Source organism: Ailuropoda melanoleuca, chromosome 5, assembly GCF_002007445.2.
Source record: "Ailuropoda melanoleuca isolate Jingjing chromosome 5, ASM200744v2, whole genome shotgun sequence".
In the NCBI taxonomy this organism is placed as follows: domain Eukaryota; kingdom Metazoa; phylum Chordata; class Mammalia; order Carnivora; family Ursidae; genus Ailuropoda; species Ailuropoda melanoleuca.
In genome coordinates, this window is record NC_048222.1 from 123,936,348 (window position 1) to 123,958,699 (window position 22,352).

At 35.1% G+C, this 22,352-nt stretch overlaps 1 protein-coding gene across 6 annotated transcripts in view; it reads right to left on the reverse strand.

Moving 5' to 3' along the window:
• Positions 1-8,882: 8,882 nt before the first annotated feature.
• Positions 8,883-22,352, reverse strand: part of LARP1B (La ribonucleoprotein 1B) — a 119,051-nt gene continuing 105,581 nt past the window's right edge. For 2 of the 6 annotated variants that reach the window (XM_034661624.1, XM_034661627.1), the window contains 5 exons: positions 17,566-17,726; positions 17,045-17,189; positions 13,137-13,246; positions 12,284-12,411; positions 8,884-10,684 (listed from right to left, as the gene is read on the reverse strand). In XM_034661624.1, the coding sequence (XP_034517515.1) occupies positions 10,439-10,684; positions 12,284-12,411; positions 13,137-13,246; positions 17,045-17,189; positions 17,566-17,726 (790 nt within the window). In that variant the 3' untranslated portion in view covers positions 8,884-10,438. Of the gene's footprint in view, positions 10,685-12,283; positions 12,412-13,136; positions 13,247-17,044; positions 17,190-17,565; positions 17,727-22,352 lie in introns of all 6 variants that reach the window. The other 4 variants (XM_034661626.1, XM_034661625.1, XM_034661628.1 and 1 more) reach the window with 3 other exon arrangements.

Below are 22,352 nucleotides of genomic sequence, written 5' to 3' on the forward strand. Positions count from 1 at the left end.
GGGCTTGTTTAACTTTCTGAGCAAAGGGCTATTAAACCCAGTTGTCCAACCCAGCATTACTGGTAGTAATAGATATTTTGCTCCTTTTTTCTCACTCCTGGGTATATCTGAGTTGGTTAGGAGCACTGAAGGAGAAGCAGCATAATTTCTCTCCTGCTTAAAATCCCAACATCCCAAAGTCTGGAAGATATAGAGAGATTAGATATAGATATACGGATATAGATATAGCTGCTAGTACTATTTGTCTTTACAGCAAAACGTAAAGGGGATGTTACAATGAGTCAATAGTAATAAATCTTAATTTCTTAGCCATGTGAAGCTTAGGAACTTAAATTTTTCTTTTTAATAACATACATATAGCTCAAAATTTAAAAGGAATAGAATAGGGTAAAAAGTCTCCCTCCTCTCTAACCCTCCAGTTACCCAGTTCTCCTCCCCATAGGCAACCATTATTAATCACTTTCTTATTTATCCTTCTAGGGTTATTCAATTTGTATGCAAGCAGATATGTGTATTTTTTTAATGAAAAGGTGGAATTCTAGACACACTGCTGTGAGCCTTGCTTTTTCATTTAACCTGTCTTGTAGATTATTCCTTATTATTCCCTAAGGAATATCCGATTATTCCTTATCAACTGTTGAGTTATCCTACTCAATGATATCCCATTATATGGCTGCATTATAACAATCAAGTCTCTTATTGTTGGATAGTCAAGTTGTTTTTAACCTTATGCTATTAAAAATTAATGCTTTCATGACTAGTAGGTACATCTTTGCAAATGTGTGCAAAGTAACAGAGGTCAGGTGACACTATTTGCCCTGTTTACCAGGCATGACCTTTGCAATCCCTCCCCAGCTTCTGTTCTAGCCCTGGCCACTAGCATTCATCTGCTACCTTAGTACTAAGCTATAACCAGAGATATTAGGTAAAGAAGGTGCCGTATTTAATGTCTTAAATTCTCTCGAGATTTAAAAGAATTATAAAGGAAACGAACACAGGCAGCAGTTGACCTACTTAACTCTTTGGTATCACTCTAGAGCTACTTAAAATAGAAGTGACATGGAATACAAGGGAGGAGATTCATAAAGTACATGCTATTCATGGTGCATTTACAATAATTACAGCAACTTAAAAGCAATCTTTAGAGCAATTTTTAAATTTGAGAGCTATTTTAATTGCATGGTAGACTAGAACCAATGTAAGTTAAAGCAAATTTATGCTTCCTTTTTCATTTTTCCTTTACTTACAGCCTTGCTATCCTTCCTAGTGTCCTCCCAATAAGGGCCCTTCCAGTACCCTTTTGCCACGCTAGCAGACTTTCTTCTTTTCATCCATGCTTATGTCTCCAAATTATCCCGTCTCTCCCAAATAAAGTTCTTTCCCCTCTGTACCTAATTTTTCATTCACTCTCAGAAATAAAGGATGCGATGAATTAATTTTCACCTGAATGGCTAATTTTTCTCCCTCCTGGAAATACGTAAGATTTTTAATAGCAAGAGCAAGTTAGTGCTTGATAGTAATTTACATGCATTTTCATTTAAATATTAGGAGTAGAGTAAGGGCCCATAGATCAACATGACATGCCCAGTGATACAGCAGAACCAGAGTTTAAATGCAGAGCTACTTAACTCCAAAGTCTGCATTTGACCTCATCAATGTCCAGACATTTTTGCTTGAAAAATCCCTAATTTTCAAAACTTATGTATCCCTTACAAAATTTTAAGTTGACATTTTTTTCATTTTAATAGTTGCAACGGTCATAATTTCCAGCATATTATAAATACTGAACTAATAATTACAAATATCACCTTTTAAGTGAATCCAGTAAAACCCGAATATACTAATTATATCCATTTTTTAAAAGATTTATGTATTTGAGGGGCGCCTGGGTGGCTCAGTCGTTAAGCATCTGCCTTCAGCTCAGGGCATGATCCCAGGGTCCTGGGATCAAGCCCCGCATCAGGCTCGTCCACTGGGGCCTGCTTCTTCCTCTCCCATTCCCCCTGCTTGTGTTCCCTCTCTCACTGGCTGTCTTTCTCTCTGTCAAATAAATAAATGAATAAAATCTTTAAAAAAAAAAGATTTATGTATTTGAGAGAGAGAGAGAATCCTCAAGCAGACTTTCCACTGAGCACAGAGCCCCACATAGGGCTCAATCTCAGGGTCATGAGTTCGAGCCTTGTGGTGGGCTCTGTGTGGAGCATGGAGCCTGCTTAAGATTCTCTCCCTCTGCCCCTCCCTACTCACACTCTCTCAAAATAAAATAAAATGAGCAAGCTCTTTTTTTAACATTTAGAAAATTTAAATTTCTCTTTTCTCCTTGAACTTGTATTTCCATTCAATTTTCTCCATATTTTTATTTTTCTACATGTTAATGTTTGAAAGTTTTTTTTAAGTTTTTATTTAAATCCTAGTTAGTTAACATATATGGTAAAATTGGTTTCAGGTGTAGAATTTAGTGATTCATCACTTATACATAACACCCACTGCTTATTTATCACCAGATAAATAACAAAAATATGTATATAATTTAAAATTTCATTTACTTTCTTCTGACCTCAAGTAGTTCTAATTGATAAAATTTTTTCTTCCAGATTACAAATATACATAATTGATGAAGACAATATACATATACATTTTGGTAATTACTAAACATAGGTAGTAAATTTTGCATTATTAGTTAAGGTAATACTACTACTGTTAACAAATAAACTCCAAATTCTTGATGGCATAATACAGAAGACTAATATCAAGAAGACTTGATAATACAGAGTCCCCAAGGGGATAGGTGGTAATACAGGTATACAGGCTCCTCCCTTCTTGGGGCTCTGCTGTCTTCAACATGCGGCTTCCTCATAGCCCAAAAAGGAAAAAAATGAGCACGGAGGTGGCATGTAGGCAGGTGTAGAAGTGGTGCCCCTTACTTCCCCTACCTTCTAAAACCCAGAACTAGTTATACTGGCAAACCAAAAAGAGGAGGAAGGTGGGTTTGTAGTCTAGTCATGTGCACCAGGGAAAAGGAGAAATGGATTAAACAGCTTGACATCTCTGCTACAAGTTTTATTGGAAGTGGATGTCTTGAGAAAAATTATGATCCAACTTTTTAAAGAAATCTAATGAAAGGGAATGTTTTAATCTGCTAAAATATTTCTTGTAAATAGGAAGTAGGAAATTTTAAACATTTTATCAGATGAAATAAGATGAAGACAGTAATTAGATTTTGTATAACTTGAAAGATTTTTTCATTGATTAACACACCGAACACCAAGCAAAATAAACAAAGCCTTACTCTTAACAGAAATATTTTTAAAAACAAATTCAGCAGATCTTGAATTTATGAGAGCTCAATGAATCATTAAAGAAGTTTTCATCTTTGCGTGGCCCATAATGGCTTTCACATCTAGAGATATTTGGGATGGGTAAGAGCAATGCCTTTTCTTATGAAGTGGGAGAGTCTATTAGTAACGCAAACATATTATTAGAGAAATCACTTTTACAAAAGAGTACATGTTACTTGAGAATCTGGAAATTGATTCATTTAAAATGATTTATGTCTACATAAACTCCTCTGGAAGTATTTATGTACTCCTGCGCATACCCCCAATTTGAGTACTGTTGCATTATACCATACTACCTTGACAACCCAAAGAAGTTTCTTAAGTGTTTTCGACAAACTTGGGAGAAATTTTTATGCCTCCCTTGGTCCTTAGATTATATACTCTGGTTCATGCAAAAGGAACTGAGAGGCAGTGAATGGCAGTGGGGGTTGGGGGTCACTGGAGTGTCGCTGAGCCTGGGAGAGGCCATGGGTCATGGAAAGGCAGATTCTCATATCCTGCTCAGGGACTGGATATTTATGACGAGGCAAAAGTAATATAGTGGTGATGCTGGCAAAACATAATCAGCAAAATTATTAATAAATAAGAGAGAACTAAAAGTGAGACATTATTATAGTTCAGATTCATGACCTGGTGACCAATTCATGGAATTCACACCCTTGTCAGTTGTTTGAAGTCAGTAGAAATACCAGCATCTAAGCACCCTCCTTCCCCTGTTGAAGTAAGTGAGCCACCACACGTACAGAAAAGTGTTCATAATTTCCATTACCCTAGGACAATATTTTTCTTTTAAAATTTTATTTAAGAGAGAGAGCGAGCAAGAACAAGTGGTGCAGAGGGGCAGTGGTGGAGGGAGAAGCAGACACTCTGAGCAGGGAGTCCAACACAGGGCTCAATCCCAGGACTCCAGGATCATGACCTGAACCAAAGGCTCAACCAACCAAGTCACCCAGGTGCCCCATGACAATGGAATCATTAAAAGGAATCTGATTTTTCTTTACTAAAATGTTTTGAGATTAATTTCATATGAGATTTAAAATATTCATAGCCTATTGGAGAAAATACCTTTATATTCTTGAAGATAACTTGTCTAGTGCTTAGCCCTAAATAACTAGTGTTTACTAAATGCTTTAACAGATATTATGTTAAATGCTTTATATTTAATCTTTATAACACTCAAAGTAAATGCAATTTTGTAGATGAAGGACTGAATTTAGGGGATCAAGAATTCAATTCTTTTTTCTAACAAAGAAGTTGTCTCTAGAGCAGTGGCTACTATACTTATTTGGGATCATAAATTCTGGAGGAATCTGATCAAAGCCATGGATTATCTCCCCAGAAGAACTCATAAGTATATAAAATTCTACATACTAAATTTTGGGGTCTCATAGTCCCTCCTCCTTTCAAAGCCCTTCTATTGACTCATAGAAGGTAGTCTCCACTTAGATTATACCAGCATTCAACTGGAAACCAGAACATGTTAACATTAAATATTACAGTACTATGATTATGTTGTAATGAAAGTCTAATGTATCCTTTTTATTTTTATTTTTTAAGAGAGAGTGAGTGAGCAAGTGGGGCAGAGAGAGAATCTAAGCAGGTTTCATGACCAGTGCAGAGCCCAACATGGGGCTCAATCTCAGACCCTGAGACCATGACCTGAGCCAAAGTTGAAAGTTGGACACTTAACCAACTGAGCCACCCAGGCTCCCCAAATGTCTAATGTATCTTAAAACACCTTGAGAGGGGCACCTGGGAGGCTCAGTCAGCTAAGCATTTTAACTTTGGCTCATGAAAAAAAACAAAATTAAAACAACAGAAAGCACATTCTATTTTACTGAAGTAAATATGTATAGTACATTGGTGGAAACCATTCTGTCAACCAAATCATGTCTTAATTGGCTAAGTTAAAAAAAAACTCATTGTACAGAATTCAGAAAATTGGTAAAGTATAAAGCCAGAGGTGCTTCCTGTTAATTGAGTGGCATGTTTCCTTCAAGCTTTTTTGAGACTAACATACCATTATTTATGAATATTACAGTATTGTTAGTTGACAATAATAACCCTAAGGTAATACAAAATTTATGATCATGTTCTGGATAAAATGTTCAGTTTGGTTTTTATATACCGTACCTCATTCTGGGAAAACATTTAAATGCACAAATTATATTGTTCCCTAATCATGATTTTCCTCCAAAAGCGGATTTACCATATAGCGCTCAATGCATATATTTATTCTACTAGACCATCCATTACTGCAGAGGATGTCCATGATACAAAAAGTTTACAGTCTTAACCAGAAGAATCTGATCTGATTTTATAATAGCTAAGAATCATTGCAGTTGACTTTTAGAGTCAGTGTCCATGTTTCAATATTTCATATTGATGTTAAAGAACAGTCTGGTTAATGGGGTGCCTGGGTGGCTCAGTCATTAAGCATCTGCCTTTGGCTCCGTTCATGATCCTGACGTTCTGGGATTGAGCCCTGCATCAGGCTCCGTGCTCCCTGGGAAGCCTGCTTCGCCCTCTCCCACTCTCCCTGCTTGTGTTCCCTCTCTTGCTGCCTCTTACTCTGTCAAATAAATAAATAACATCTTAAAAAAAAAAAAAAAAGAACAGTCTGGTTAAGACAAGAGCTTGGGGTCTAGAACTCAAACTACTTGAATTCAAATTCTTGTTTTGCCATTCAACTAGCTGTGTGATAACAACTTGCTCTAATTGTAAAAGTAATATATAATTTTAAGTTTCTCATGTTTCAGGCAGGATCCATTCACACGTGTGATTTAACTGTACAGCTTAGGTTAGCCGGACATTGAAACAGATGTATCTTAACAATTTTCTTGCTTGTTTACATCTTGAGAGTTAATCACAAATAATGCTAATGAAGTTCTTCCAACTTTAAAAGGACAAAACACCAAAGCAATAGCATTTTTATCTTTAACCATACACAAGTCTTAATGCTGTTACTATATTTATTTACTAATAACTAAGCACAGTTTGGTATTGCCCTAACAAGGTAATCATAAGTTGTTGCAACACATATGACTATTAGGAATGCAAGAGTAATTGATTTAATTATATGTCACCATAAGATGGAGTGAGAGTTCTCCAAAACACACACACACACACACACACACACACACACACACACATCTGTCAAAAGACTACAGATTTGATTTATTCCATTCTGCCATCTAGTGGTGATATAATTAGGTATTACCCACTATTGGATCAGTTTCCTTGTAAGAACAAAATAAAAACAAGCAGTTTCATAAGAACTAAAAAATTAATTGAAAGACAAGATTCAAGCACAGAAAGGAAAGTGGTAACATCATTTAGTATAATGGCAAGGAAAAGCATGTCAGAGAACGTCAAGGAGAGAATGTCCGAGTGGAGTCCCAAATTGGCAAAATAAGTTTAAAACATAAAATCTATTTTAAAACTAAAATACCGATTTTAAAGCATAACTTTCTTTCTTATAATTACTTTTAGTATAAAGAATTCTAAATATGGCCTAACCTATTTCTTAAAAAAATAAGTAGTTTGGATTTAAATAATATTAACGTTGCTTTTTTTACTTATAAAATTTAAAATCGCAAAATCATCAAGAAGCATCTAAGTACTTACATAAATTTTGGGTACGGCTATTTAGATTTATAGTCAATAATGTTTTTATTTTCATTGAATAACAACGCTTTTATTTGCTTGAATTTTACCCTTAAAATTTAAGGAGTAAGTTTTTTAAAAAATTTACCCAGGGGTGCTTGGGTGGCTCAGTCGTTAAGCGTCTGCCTATGGCTCGGGGCATAATCCCGGGGTCCTGGAATCGAGCCCCGCATCAGGCTCCCTGCTTTGCTGGGAGCCTACTTCTTCCTCTCCCACTCCCCCTGCTTGTGTTCTCTCTCTTACTGGCTGTCTCTCTGTCAAATAAATAATATCTTAAAAAAAAAATTTACCCAAAAATATACATACCTTGTCAAACATACAGAAACAAAATTAGAAAGGAAAAGGTTAATGTTCTTGATAAGTAAAAAAGCTCTATAAATCAGAAAAAGATAATCACAAAAGGAAGACATAAAGGATATGATCAAGCTATCTACAAATAATGTAGTTTATAAACAATAAAAATTATCACTCATTAGTAACCTCATTAAAATATGTTTTGTTTCTCAATCTATCAAAGAGAAAAATTTATAATAACCAGTGTTTGTGAGGATGTAGGAAACCAGATGCTGTTGAAATATAAACTGTGCAACCATTCTAGAGTGTGTTAAATGGGGATACATGTTTACCTAGAATTTCAACTCCTGCGAATTTATGCTCACAGTACAGCTTTTCCCTGCTATCTGAAAGTAGAGTGCTCTTAAGAAACCATGAGAAACTATGGACCCTGGGAAACAAACGGAGGGTTTAGAAGGGAAGGGGGTAGGGGGATGTGTTAGCATGGTGATGGGTATTAAGGAGGGCACATATTGCATGGAGCACTGGGTGTTATACGCAAACAATGAATCATGGAACTTTACATCAAAAACTAAGGATGTACTGTATGGTGACTAACATAACATAATAAAAAATAATTATAAAAAAAAAAACCTTTAATAAGCTGAAATGGCCTAAGAGAAGTATCCACCCCGACTTTCCTCAAGTTCTCGTTGCACCACTTCGCTTTTACAAAAGACCTATCTTAGTACTTTCTTTTGATAACTGAAAGAAATCCAAAGAGGATTTTCCCTTTTACGACAAAAACCATTACTGTACTAAGGTAAGTTTTTCAAAAATGTGAAGTGGCATAATGTGAACCTCCCTGCAACTCCAACTTGATATATACACAAAAATTCATCTGTAGGGATGTGATTAAATTGTTGTTTGTAACAGCTCAAACCTCACCACATGCTAAAGTTTCAACATCAGATTAGATAAACTATGATGCGATGTGAAGTATATGCTGGAATTTTATATAACTTGTAAAACTCTGTAGAAATAATGACATCAATAAATGCTCACCTCTAACATATGGAAAAAGCAGGTTATAACACTATTTGTATATCATGATACTGATTTTGTTTTTTTCTTTTTTAAAAAGGTACTTTATTTTCTTCTTTGTGCTTTTCTAAATTTCCCAGTTACACGTATTACTTTTATAATCAAAATAATGATAAAATTTCTAATTACCCATCACAAAACTCTTGATTACTGTATTTTCTATAAAATATACAATTTTCCAATCGAATTTACACTTGCATATTTAGGCGAGTAGAAATAATCTTAAATACAGGCTTCAGATGTATGTATTCAATACAAAAAGGATACCGAGAAAATTTTTTAGATCATTTCAAGAGACCCCCTTAAAGCTAGTAAGTATGGTCTGGAAGGGGTGCCTGGGTGGCACAGCGGTTAAGCGTCTGCCTTCGGCTCAGGGCGTGATCCCGGCGTTATGGGATCGAGCCCCACATCAGGCTCTTCCACTATGAGCCTCCTTCTGCTTCTCCCTCTCCCACTCCCCCTGCTTGTGTTCCCTCTCTCTCTGGCTGTCTCTATCTCTGTTGAATAAATAAATAAAATCTTTAAAAAAAAAAAAAAAGTATGGTCTGGAAATTTCTTAGTGAAAAGCCAGAACTACATATCCACTTAAGAAAACATTTAGAAATTTATTATTCTAACCCCTTAGTTGTTTTGCATTCTCTTTCCAACTTCTCTAAGTAAAATTTATTTTCTGAATTTTCAAATTTGACTGTTTCTTAAAATTAATACATCAAAGTGACCCCCAAATATTAAATATAAAACTTCAGATTATCATTTATGAATGGGTAATAATTAATGAAAATCTCTTAGTTCCTGATGAATAGCCCATTTATCCAAAGATTATATGTATTTCAATCTTGCCATTCTATAAGAACAAGACACCCAAAAAAAAAAATAATTTAGTGTATTAAACTAGCTGCTCTGCCAAGAAAACATATGTAGTAAATAAAAATGGATAAGTTCATAACTGAAACTTCATTTTCAAAATATAATGGTCTTCTACCAGCAGAATTTGAATATTACAGCTTTTCAACTATATTCTAAACAAAATAATTAAAAATCAATTCCAATAATTTAGAATAAGTGCTTTATTTTAATTCCCACAAAAACTGAAACTATCATTTACATCAGTTGCAACAGGAATAAAAATTAGAAATCAATTTGCTATAACTCTTGAAAACATGAGCATAAAACAAAACTAAAAGAAACAAAAAGGAAAAACAAAGTACTTCTTTTAAATTGAAGATAATCTGACTGCCTGTGACATACCCACCTGCAGATGTACGAACAGCAGATGCATTCAAAACAGGGCAAGATTTAACTGATTTAGAACAATATTCCAACCAATCCCAACCAAGTTTTCAATTACTTGTGCAGGTTTATTATAAAGTCACAAAGAGTAAATCTCTTCTAATATGTAACCAGCTGATGCCAATTGAGAACACCACACCAGCACAACAGTAACTATGGAAATCATGAAGTATGACTACAGGAAAAAAAAGCAAAACCCAGCAAATTTAACTGCAATATAATTCTACTCTGGTTAAAAAAAAATAAATAAAACAACTTTCCTTAACTATATATCTAAAAGAAAAGCAAATGTATCATCTATATTCTTTTTTTGAATTTAAAAAATATATATGTAATCTTCCTTTGTTTTTGATAAGTTCAAATATGAATTGATAACAGGGTAATTGGATTCTTTAGGAAAGCTCTATAGAAGAGATGAATACAACATACTATATCTTCTTTAAGAAGTATGAGCTGAAATGTTAGGCATTCCTTGTATTGTTTTTGTATATATTTAAGGAATGCTGTTCTTGTAAACAATTGCTTTGAAAAAGAAATACTGAGACCAAAATACATTACTAGAGGATCTCTATAAAAGGTCACCAAAACTATCCTTGCTCATGACACCAGGGAGAATGTTTTTAGAATTTTTCTTGTTAGAAAAAAATGTTACCACTTTTCTTCCTTTTTCTTTTTTGTGATTATCACAATTAAACATCAGAAGATTTTTCCCAAATAAATACTGATGCAAATGTTGATTTCAAGGGCAAACAACTTTCGTTAAGAGTCTATTCCTCAGGCATTTCACCATCTGTTGAGACTGCGGCAGCACTGTTCTGGTGTGAATTGTCACTGGACTCCTGTGAAGTAATCCTTCTGGGACAGTTTATTGGGACCTGAAGCTGATTAGCAGATGTAGGCTTAGCAGCATTTGGTGGCTTTGTAGAGGAATTAGATGGAAGTCTATGACGACTACTGTCCTCACCAGCAGTAGAGGAATGTCTTTTTCTTCCAAATTCCTCACTAATAGGGGGCTGCAAATTAGGAAAGACAATATAGTGACAATTTTACTTTTTTTCCTCCCTTCATAATCGAAGGTCAGACTTTTTCAATAAAGAAGGAAACTATGTTGGCATTTCAGTAGATTTTATTAGTATAACAAAAACTTAACAGCAATTTAAGGTATTAAATTTAAATTTCCTCCTTAACTAAATCAGCCTACCAGTACTTGTTCATTCCTTCACTCAACATATTAAGAGTCTCATATTTTTTAGGATTTGAACTACACTGCAGTGGATAAATAGAAGGCTGGGGTCCCTGCCTCCAAGAAAATGTTTCCAAGAGGCTATTTTCCTTTTTTTCCAACTTCTGTCAACTGCAAAGCGTTTGTAACTCTAGTCCCTTCCAACCCTAAACTCCTATCCTAGGCTTGTTTGAATGATAATGTTTAACAGATAAATGAAAGCAGCAGGGGGAAAAAGGAGATACCAAATCAAACAATATTTAGCAAGTCTGAAGGTTTATCTAGGATTTCTAGGATAAGGAAACCGGAGAGCATTATTGGTGGTAGTAATTTTAAACATTTTCAAACATAAATATCTATTAAGCTCCCAAATCCCCTCAGACTGACTACAAGCAAGGAGGGGGTAGGCAGTGAAAAGGTATTCTGCACTCAAAAAATAAATCAGCTTTTAAGGCCTTTCCAGTTACAAACATTTGGGATCCCAGAGCTATACACCACCAGACTAATATTTTCATTTGGAGACAAGTTAAGACCATACCCTCCTTCTCCAATCTGCCATTGTATTTAAAAGCAGAGGCCTGAATTCTTAGTATATGTTCAGATAGGGAAAAAGTCACTATTACAGAGCAAGGATGTCTTTGTGACAGAACTGGCTAGGCCACTCCAGAAACATCTTAATTCCAGAGACAGGCACTTCTATTAATTCCGTCCCTGGGCCATCAAACCTATTTACACAAAATATAAGACAAACAAATTACAATACCAAGCAGAGATGGACCTAGCATTCTTTTCACCCATCTCTTTTCTGTTCTGTTGATTCGTCTTATTTCTCTTTTTCCTTCTTTTCCTTTATCTTATTTTCATCCCATTCTTTTTTTTTTAATGCGTTCCTTTTCCTCTTGAAATCAATTGTTTAAAGCTTACTCTCCTGTCTCTATATATGTACATAACATTCTTGTCTTAATTTTATTATGTGGAGAAACTTAAATCCATGTCATATCAGCACATACTATGAAAAGTATAAAATAAAAGTATACGGAAAGTGAAAAATTTTTGAAATGCTAGTGAGAAATTGGTAACATTCACATAGAAGTTACTAAATCAATAAAATGTTTAATTACAGGGGCATATCAAAATTAAAGTGAACTAACAATTGCACTGTGGTTACATAAGATGTTAACATTTGGGAAATCCAGGTAAACAGAGTATACGGGAATTCTCTATACTATTTTTGCACCTGTTTTAAAGTTTATTTAAAAACTAGAAAATGACCATTTCAAAATAAGAAGTTAAAAAAATAAAAATTGTAAAATTAAAGTTAAGAAAGTCACTGATAGCTCAAAATATGAAGGTAATAAAAAGACCACAGAAGAAAGGACTTAAAACTTACGTCAATGCGGAAGTCTTCTAACCTCTTAAAGCTACAGAGGTATTCCTGAAGTTTTGGGTCAATAGAGTGTGTCTTAGATTGAGAATATTTTAGATAAGCCCAAAACTTTTCTAATCCATATAGTTGACCTAATAACAAAGAAAAATATACAATATTAATTATATAGAAAATTTAAAATGATTCATATTAAACATGATTCCATCAGCAATTAACCATTTATCTTCCAACATAGACTTTATCTAGATCTTGAGAATAAGACATTGTAATAATAATGGGTGTTAACATTTAGTAAGCATTTGTTTTATAACAGGTATTATTTGTTTTTTATATATTAAACTAATTTGAACCATATACAAACCTGTAATTTAAGTGTTCGTGTGTATATTACTGATGAGTAAACTAAGGCTAACAAAGTTAAGTAACTTAACCAAGGTCACACAGCTACCAAGTGGTGAAAATGGGATTCAGACCTACATATGGATCTAGCCCAAAGCTTACATTGTTACCCACTGCGCTATTCCATCTTTCCAAGCATACCTGCTGATTTTACAAAGAATTTTCATGTAATGGAACATTGGTGAGTATCATCTTCATGTTTGTCAAGGGAGAAATGGCAAGATGCTATTCCATAAAGGAAACACTTGGGTGTGGTTATTTTCCAACCCCTCAGAGGAATGACCTTCTTACTATATGATGCCCCATTCTTCATCAAGAACCATAATAGTGGCCTGAAGGTCTTAAATGGCCTACTCTGAAGAAAATAGTTGTGAATCCCTTCCCTATTTATTGACTCAGGTTTACAGTTTCCAAATAGAATAAGATTATTGGGTTTTTTTGCTTTGTTTTGTTTTACCAGATTCGTAGTCTTTTTTGGTTTCTTCTTGGAAATCCTTAAAAATTTCTTGTCTGAATTTTTTTTCCAGTCCATAACTATAAAACCTGAACAGACATTCTAATCCATACCTGTAGAAAGGAAAAAAAAGGTTTATAATAAAAATTTTGCTATGACAATGCAAACATCTCATAGATACAGGCAAACATGACACACATAACCCTAAGCAAAAAAAAAAAAAAGGTTTAAATGCATGTAAATTTTTAGTATGAAGTTTTTTTAGCTGAAGTGGTTATTTAGTAACCCGTAGATGGCTCTGCTATTTTTGTTCACTCGGCCATAGCACCTCATGGAAATATACTGGGAACCTGCAGGATGAGGCAGCCCGTGGACAACTACAGTATGGTTCCTTTGGACAGAGGATCTCTCCTTGGTATTCTGAAGAAATGGTCAAAAGATTTAGTGACACTGGGAATGTTTCTTATTTTTTCCAAACCAAGGTTTATAATGGTGCATGGCTTTAAATACTTTTGAACATAATCTTTACTCAAGAGAGATAAAGACTACGCTCTTGTGACCTAGGCCCTATGTGTGGTTGACCCATTCGACTATAAATGACAAACCTAATTAAATGGCTCCTAATACATCTTCCCTGCTTTAGTTATAAAGTACATTTCATTAAAGATATTTTGCTAAAATAATTGTAATCACTATATAAATCAGAAAACAAATTTCCTTATATTCTTCTATAACTACCTAGAGACCCCAAGATAAATTTTGGACAGTGGATTAGCAAACTACATGGGCTCAACCTTTAATTAATGGTGATGAGTTGAACCCATGAGAATGAACAAAGTCAACAAGACAGCAGTAAAAGGACCATGTCTAGCTTACTCAACTAAAACATGTCACAATCAAAAGATTCCTCAGTTAGAAACCTTAAGTTGTTCTGAGTGCCTTAGTGGAACAAAGACTACAATTTCTTCATTACTGTTAACATAATTTTGCCTAGTTTTTATTCACAAGGGGTGTGTGTGTGCCTTTTGTAACTAGCTTATTTTCAAGATGGAAAGTGATGGTCTGTCCAGAAGAATAAATAGGTTTCTTGGCAAGCCACCAAGAGAAATGTAGGACTAACAACTACACACCCACACACTGACCTGCGCTCTCTGCTTTGGTAGCCATAAGTGATGCTATTCTTTGAGCTTGTACAACTGAAGGCTAAGGGAACTAAGGACTAAAGAACCACCATCTCAGAAATGACAAATCTGCCTTGATACTTCTTTTAGGGGATATTATATTGATATTAGTTATATATTAGTTTATATTGGTAAAGACCAATAGACTACTACAATATTTGAATTTTTAGTCTCATTTTTAAGTAAACCAAATCTAAAGACCAAAAGTATGACATTAATAACAACCAAACTATGCAGCATAACTGCTGGAGTGAAGAGCAGGGGCAAATGGCCAGCCTCTCAGTTGTTATTTATTCATTTACCCCTCATTATGAGACAGCTTAGATAAGTGGAAAACGTAAAGGCTGAGAAGCCAAAAGAACTATATTTGAATTCTAGGCCCGTAATTATATCCCTAAAAATGGGGATAACAATATCCTACTTTTTAAGAATAGATGGCATTATATTTAGACCAGAGCTGGCACATTGAAGATACATAATAAAGGTTATTTCTCTCCTCCCTTCTTGAAACCATCTTGGGCTAAATTTAGTCAATGGATAGATTTAGTATTGATCTTCTTTCTAATAACAGTAACAATTTATTGAGCACTTACTGTGTATTATATGTTAAGACCTTTACATGTTCTGTTTTGTTTAATCTTCACAATAACCCTATGAGGGTATCTACCATAATTCCCCTACTTTATGGATAAAGAACCTAATGCTTACTGGGAATAATAACTTGCCAAGCTCACAGTAAGTTAACAGACTGGAATTCAAATTTAGGCCTGATCTCAAAGCCTTCAGATGCTTAACCACTGTGCGATACCTCCTAAGGAACAGCTAATCCAGCTGATCCACCAACACTGCAGAAACAGACCCAAAGTTACGTGTTGAAAAGCTACTAGAAACATACATAGATGACTATAGAACACAGAACAACTCCCAACCTAGACTTGGATAGTCATGGGCATATCAGAAAAGTTATTAGTAAGTCCCGAACAACAAATAAGCTGTTCGCAAAAAGAGCACGGTGAGATTAATTATAACAATGACTTTCAAAGTTTTCTAAGTCCAATAGTAAGAAAAATATTTTATCTGGTAATTAAGTCAACACAACACTCCCATATATAATGTGTGTACATAAAAGTATATATAAGTTTTGCAAACAATTCTTAAATTTGCATGTATGTATTAATTGTGAAACAATTTAGCCTTACTATGTTAAATGTAGTCTGATATTTTTCAAATTACTAAAATGACTTCATATCCCACTAATGGGTAGCACACCACAGCTTGAATGAGAACATCAAAATCAGAAATAGCAAATTTTGCCTTTTGTGCCAACTCTGGTAAACTGGCAGTAGTTATTAAAATTTTGATAAGACTACAAATCTGAATTCAAGAACAACATGAAACAGCACTGGGACTGATTAGAGATGTCAGTCAGTAATAATAGAAGAGAAAGAAATACAGGTAAACATACCATGTATCTGTCATTCCTGTTCAAGATAAAGATTCTGGATGAAAATTAAATAGTTTTTACTTTTATACAAGTCAGGGCAAATGTAATTTTTTTCCAGAAAAATTTATTTGCAGCATCTTGTATTCCTCTCAAAGATCACAATAACTGATTATCAATATATTCTTATTTAAGATTTACAAGTAGAACTTGAAGAATGGTAAATTTGAGTAAACAGTAAGTGTAAAATTATCTTTTTCTCTTCTTTCCATCTCTTCTTCCTCCTACCATTTTCTGGGAATAAATAGTTTGCATGAGCAAAATTTATCCTGAACATTTCTCAAGGAAACAAGGTCTAACCTGGATGAAAAGAATGAGTTAGCAAAGCAGAGGGAGGAAAAAGAGTATATATAGAGACATCTAGAGGCTAGAGCTTGGGTCATTCAGAGAACACCTTCTGTACCACTGTTGCTAAGGGAACTAGAGCACTACTAGGAAAAAATGAGATTTGATAGATAAGTCTGGACATATCGTGAGAGGCCTTATTTTTTCTTGGCTCAAGGATCTTAACAACTAGTTTAGCTCTAAGTATTTATCAATTTAGGGATGTATATGCATATGCAAGGGAAGTCTCTAGTGGCTCTTTCAAATTCATTTGGCTTTGTGCCAGCCCCTAAGATGGTTCCAAATGATCCTACTTCCTGGTATTCACAACCTTGGGTAGTCTCCTCCTACCAGGTATGGTACCAGGGTTGGCCTGTGTGAACAATACAACATGGCAAAAGTGATGGCATGTTACTTTCAAGCATAGGTTATACAAGACACCAAGGCTTCCATCTTGGAAGTTCTCCATCTTTCTTAGATCATTTCTCTGGATGAAGTCATGCTGTTAAATGCCCAATGAGAGGCCTACGTGGTGAAGAACTAAAGCTTCCTGCCAACAGCCACGTGAATAAGCTTGAAGAGGATCCTCCAGCCTGAGTTAAGTCTTCAGAGACTGCAACCTGTTCTAACACCTTGACTGCACATGAGACATCTAAGTCAGAACCACCCAGCTAAGCTGTTCCTAGGGTCTTGAACCTTAGAAACGGTAAACTAATAAATGTTTGTTGTTTAATCTTCTGAGTTTTGGGATAATCTGCAATGCAGCAATAGAAAACTAATACAGCTCTCTCTCCAGTTATGTTGTGCTACTTTCATAGTTCAAAACTGAGCTATTTCAGTACTAGTTTCTATATTATTTTTTTGAAAACTCCCCTTAACTGTAAAAATGTGAGAAAATATTTGACCTGTAATTTTCTTTTGCATCTTCCCAAGCAAGTTGTCTAAATTCCTCATACATTTTTTTATTGAAGTGATCTCTGAGGAAAAAGGACCAGAAACGAAAGAGGGTATTCATTTCCTGGGACTGGCCAATTCCCAAGCGTTTTCTCTCTGGAAAAAGTTAAAATAATAAAACATTTTTTTGTTAAAGAAACTTATTAAAGTCAAAACAGCAGACATTTTACATAACTTAAAATAAGGAAAGAGAAAACATATTAATCTCCAAAATGTATTTGGGGTTCTTCTAAATAAGGGACAAATATTAATCCATTTTCTGACTCATTGCCCAAATTGAAGCATTCATCAATAGTAACAAGAATATGCTAAACTTTGTTTCTTAATGTATTTAAGCTACAAAACACATGAACACTTACTTAAGGTAATTATAACAAAATAAAAGAATATCTTAACCTGATATTAAATGTCACATTTGTTTAATATTATATTTTAGTTTTAAACATAGCTACATAAAGGACAAGCATCTTACCACTCAGACATCTTCGACGATACTTGTGGTACACTTGTTGGGTAAAGCCATTTTCCTTCAAAAGTTCATGAGAAGGGTGCTGGAACTTTGGGAATGAATGAGGAGTACATCCGTAACTTCCTACTAGTGGTGCACCTTCTGAAGGTGAAGCATTTGAACTGCTGTTTGAGGAGGGGGGAAAAAAGCCTTCAAACTGAAATATCAAGAACCAAGTGCTTAAACCAAGTGTTTAAACAATTTGTGCTATTTGTTTGTTATTGAGTCCGAACAGTGGAAAAGACATTAGTCCCTAAAACTAAACTAATGACATAAAGATCTCTATATGAATTGCTATTTATGTTTAACATACAGGTATATTCAGAAGATGATAAAGAACATGATTATAAATTCCAAACTAAAGCAGTAAGTAGAAGCAGATAACTGAATAGCTAGCTTATTCCTCTTCCAGATCCGTTATTAGTTTAGTTTCTCATGGGAGAAATTTTCAATTTTCATGTAATTAAGTAAATCATGTAAATTGGATAAATGGAAATGAGAAATAAAATCTGGCACAAAGGCAATAATTTCATCAGTCCAAAGACATACTTGCAATTCTGTACATCAATTCCACTTCTGAAATATCTCCAAAATCAGTCTTTTCCTTTTTGTCTGTATTCCATTATTCAAATACGGGCTTTTCTTCCTCTTCCACTCAAACTACCTGGTCTCCTTGTTTTTCCAATCTCCCTCCTCTATCCTACCACCAAAGTGATCTTCCTGTGTTTTGTTTTTTTTTTGTTTTCAAAGTGACCTTCATAAGACACTGATCTAAATCAGTGGTTTTCAATGTGTGGTCTGTGGATGCTTGGAGGGGTTCCCAAGAACTCTTCAGAAAGTTTGCAGCTCAAGACCATTTTCACAATAAAACTAAGGTATTATTTGCCCTTTTCACTGCATTCACATTTGTACTGACAGTACTAAAACAATGGTGTATAAAACCACTGACAAAAATTAAGGCAGTGGTATCAAACTTTACATACTAGTGATTGTATTATTCACTGCAATGCATGTGCAAGTTTTTAAAAATGTCAGGCTCAACTTAATATGCTCTTGATAGAGCAAACAAAATTGACTTTATGAAATCTCAAGCCTTGAGTACCATTGTGTGTGACAAAATGGGACAAAAGCTTTAGTTTTGCAAAATGAAAAAGTTCTGGAAATGTTTCACAACAATGTGAATATACCTAACACTCCTGAACTGTACACTTAAAAATGGTTAAAATGGTAAATTTTTTATGTGTTTTTTAATCACAATTAGAAAAAATTGGGGGGCGCCTAGGTGGCTCAGTTGGTTAAGCATCCAACTCTTGGTTCCAGCTTGGGTTATGGTCTTGGGTCCTGAGATCGAGCCCCAAGTCAGGCTCCATGCTCAGCTCAGAGTCTGCTTGTCCCTCTCCCTCTGCTCTCCCCCACCCCCCTAGCACCTTCCACTCTCTCTCTCTAATAAATAAATAAAATCTTTAAAAAAATGGGATGAAACATAAAGCACTTTTGCAGCATTATCAAAGTACAATGGCTATTTTTATGGACTGAATGTTTCTTGAATTCCTAGCCCCTAATATGATGGTATTAGGAGGTAATAAGTCATGAGGGTAGAGTTCCAATGAGTGGGGTAAGTGCCCTTATAAAAAGAAACATGGATAGCTTGCTTCCTTTCTTTCTGCTATTTGCCATGTGAGGATACAAGATAGCCATCTGCAAAGCAGGCCCTCACCAGACACCAGATCTGTTGGCACCTTCATCCTGGAACTGTGAGAAATAAACTTGTTACTTAAGCCACCCAGTCCTTGACATATGTGTTAGAGCAGTTCAAACTGAGATAATTGTCTTAAGTCAAAGCACTCGTGTGATAAAGTTATGAGCTGACCTAATTGATTTTTTCATGGAACACCATTTTTAATTAGAAAATAACAGATTATGATTATTCAGACTTCATTTTGTGTTAGACATTTCCTTGAAAATGAACAAAATGAATCTGTAATGTCAAGGAAAACTGAGCTTTCATGCAAATATTAGAGTTTTTGAAACCTTGTATTTGTCACCACAAGCCTGATAGTTTCCACTAATACTTAAAAGACTTTTCTAATGAAATCAGTGGTGATATTTTTTAGGAGTTTGTGTGTGCATGTCTGCGTGTATGGTAAAATATACACAATATTTAATTTTAATCACTCTTAAGCATGCTTACTATTCATCAGCATTAAATATTCACAATGCTACATAACCATCACTATCTATACTTAAAACTTCTTTATCTTCCCTAACAAAAACTCTATTACACAATAATTAGCCCTTTCCTCCTCCCTTCTGCTTCCCAATAACCTCTAATCTACTTTCTTTTAATTTGACTATTCAGGGTACCTCACATACAAGTGGGATCATACTATATTTACCCTTCTGAATCTGACTTATTTCACTAAGCATGTTTTCAAGGTCTATTTACGTTGTTGTTGCATAAATTAAACTTTCATTCTTTTATATGGTTGAATAATATTCCCATATGTATATACCATATTGTGTTTATGCAGTAATCTGTTGATGCACATGGGTTGTTTTCATCTTTTGGTTGTTATGAATAATACTTCTGTAAACATGGACATAAAAATGTTCATTCAACTCCATTTTCAATTCTTTTGGATATATACCTAGGAGTGAAATAGCTGGAACATATGGTAATTATATGCTTTAACCTTTTGAGAAAATGACAAACTGTTTTCCAGTGGCTGTGGCATTTTATATTTCCACAAACAATGCTCAAGGGTTCCAATTTCTCTACACCCTCACAAACATTTATTTTCACGTATATATGTATATATGTATGTATTTATTTAAGTAGGCTCAATGCTGGGCTTGGAGCCTAACATGGGGCATGACCCTGGGATCAAGACCTGAGCTGAGGGGCTCCTGGGTGGCTCAGTCTTTAAGCATCTGCCTTTGGCTCAGGGCGTGGTCCCAGGATCCTGGGATCGAGCCCTGCATCGGGCTCCCTGTTCTGCTGGGAGCCTGCTTCTTCCTCTCCCACTCCCCTTGATTGTGTTCCCTCTCTCGCTGGCTGTCTCTCTCTCTGTCAAAATAAATAAATAAAATCTTAAAAAAAAAAAAAAAAGACCTGAGCTGAAATCAAGAGTCGGGTGCTTAACTAACTGAGCCACCCAGGTGCCCCATATTTTCAGTTTTTTAAAAAAATTATACACATTAGACAGCTCCCATAACAAGATACCACAGACTGGGTGGTCTAAACAACAGAAATTTATGTTCTTACAGTTCTGGAAGCCAGAAGTCTATTAGAAGGTGGAGGAAGGGCAGTAAAATATCCTCTGGACTGAGAAGGCACTTTGAGACCAAAAAACAAAGCAAGCCACTCCATACTGTTTAGTTTTTTATTTAGAGCACCTTACTGACAGGGGGATCAGGTGGACAGATGATCTCAGCATTGTGCAGCTATTTTCAACAAAGTTCAGACCTTAATCTACAGAATTTACAGAGCGAGGGGATCATTGTGGTGAGGTCAAAGGGCACTTCTCTAAAGTAGCACCATCTGTGTGCCAGAGGGATCTCTACTAGTTATCTAAAGTGGCGCAATCTATACACCGTCCCTCATTCCAGCTAGAGCACATAGTAACCTCCAGTAGGTCTGGAACAGGTGGCCCCGTGGAAGGTCACTGTGTGGACAAGAACAAGATGGAAGGCAAAAGATGGAGTCAGTACTGTCAGCACTCCTACAAAGTCCAAGATCAAAGTGCCAGCAGCATTGGTTTCTGGTGAGGCTTCTCTTCCTGGCTTACAGAGAGCCACCTTCACAACGTTTCTTCACATGGCTTTTTCTCTATGTATATACAGAAAGAGATCCCTCATGTCTCTTCCCCTTCTTATAAAGACACCAGTCCTATTAAATTAGGGCCCATCTTCATGACTTCACTTAACTTTAATGGGTCTCCTTAAAGGCTGTACTATCTCCAAATATAATCACACTGGGGGTTAAGCTTTCAACATATAATTTTAAGGAGAAACCATAATACCATCCTAGTGGGTGTAAAGTGGTATCTCACTGTGATTTTTGATTTGCATTTCTCTAATGACTAATGATGCTGAACATCTTTTCATGGGCTTATTGGCTATTTGTATATCTTCCTTGAAGAAATATCTATTCAAATTCTTCGCCCATTTTTGAACTGGGTTTTTTTTAGTTGTCAAGTGTTTGGAGTGCTTTATATGTTCTAAATATTAATCCCTTATCAGATATTTGATTTGCAAATATTTTCTCCTATTGAGTAGGTTGTCTTTTGACTCTGATACTATCTTCCAATACATAAAAGTTATTAATTATGATGAAGTATGATTTATTTTTTTCTTTTGTTACTTGTGCTTTTGGTGTCATACTCAAGAAACCAATGTCAAACCCAGGGTGATGAAGATTTTCCCTTATGCTTTCTTCTAACAATTTTACAGTTTTAACTCTTAAGTTTAGGTCTTTGATCAATTTTAATTTTTTTTGTACAGGGTATAAGGTCTGAATCCATCCTTATCCATCCTTTTCTATGTTGGATATTCAGTTTTCCCAGTAGCATTTGTTGAAGAAGATGGTCCTTTTCTCTACTGAACAGTTCTAGCACCCTTTTTGAAAATAAACTGACCAGACATATGAAGGTTTATTTCTAGGCTCTCTAGTCTATTCCGTTGGTCCACTTGTCTGTCCTTATGCCAGGACCATAATTTTTTTTTAATTTTTTTTCTTTTTTCTTTAAAAG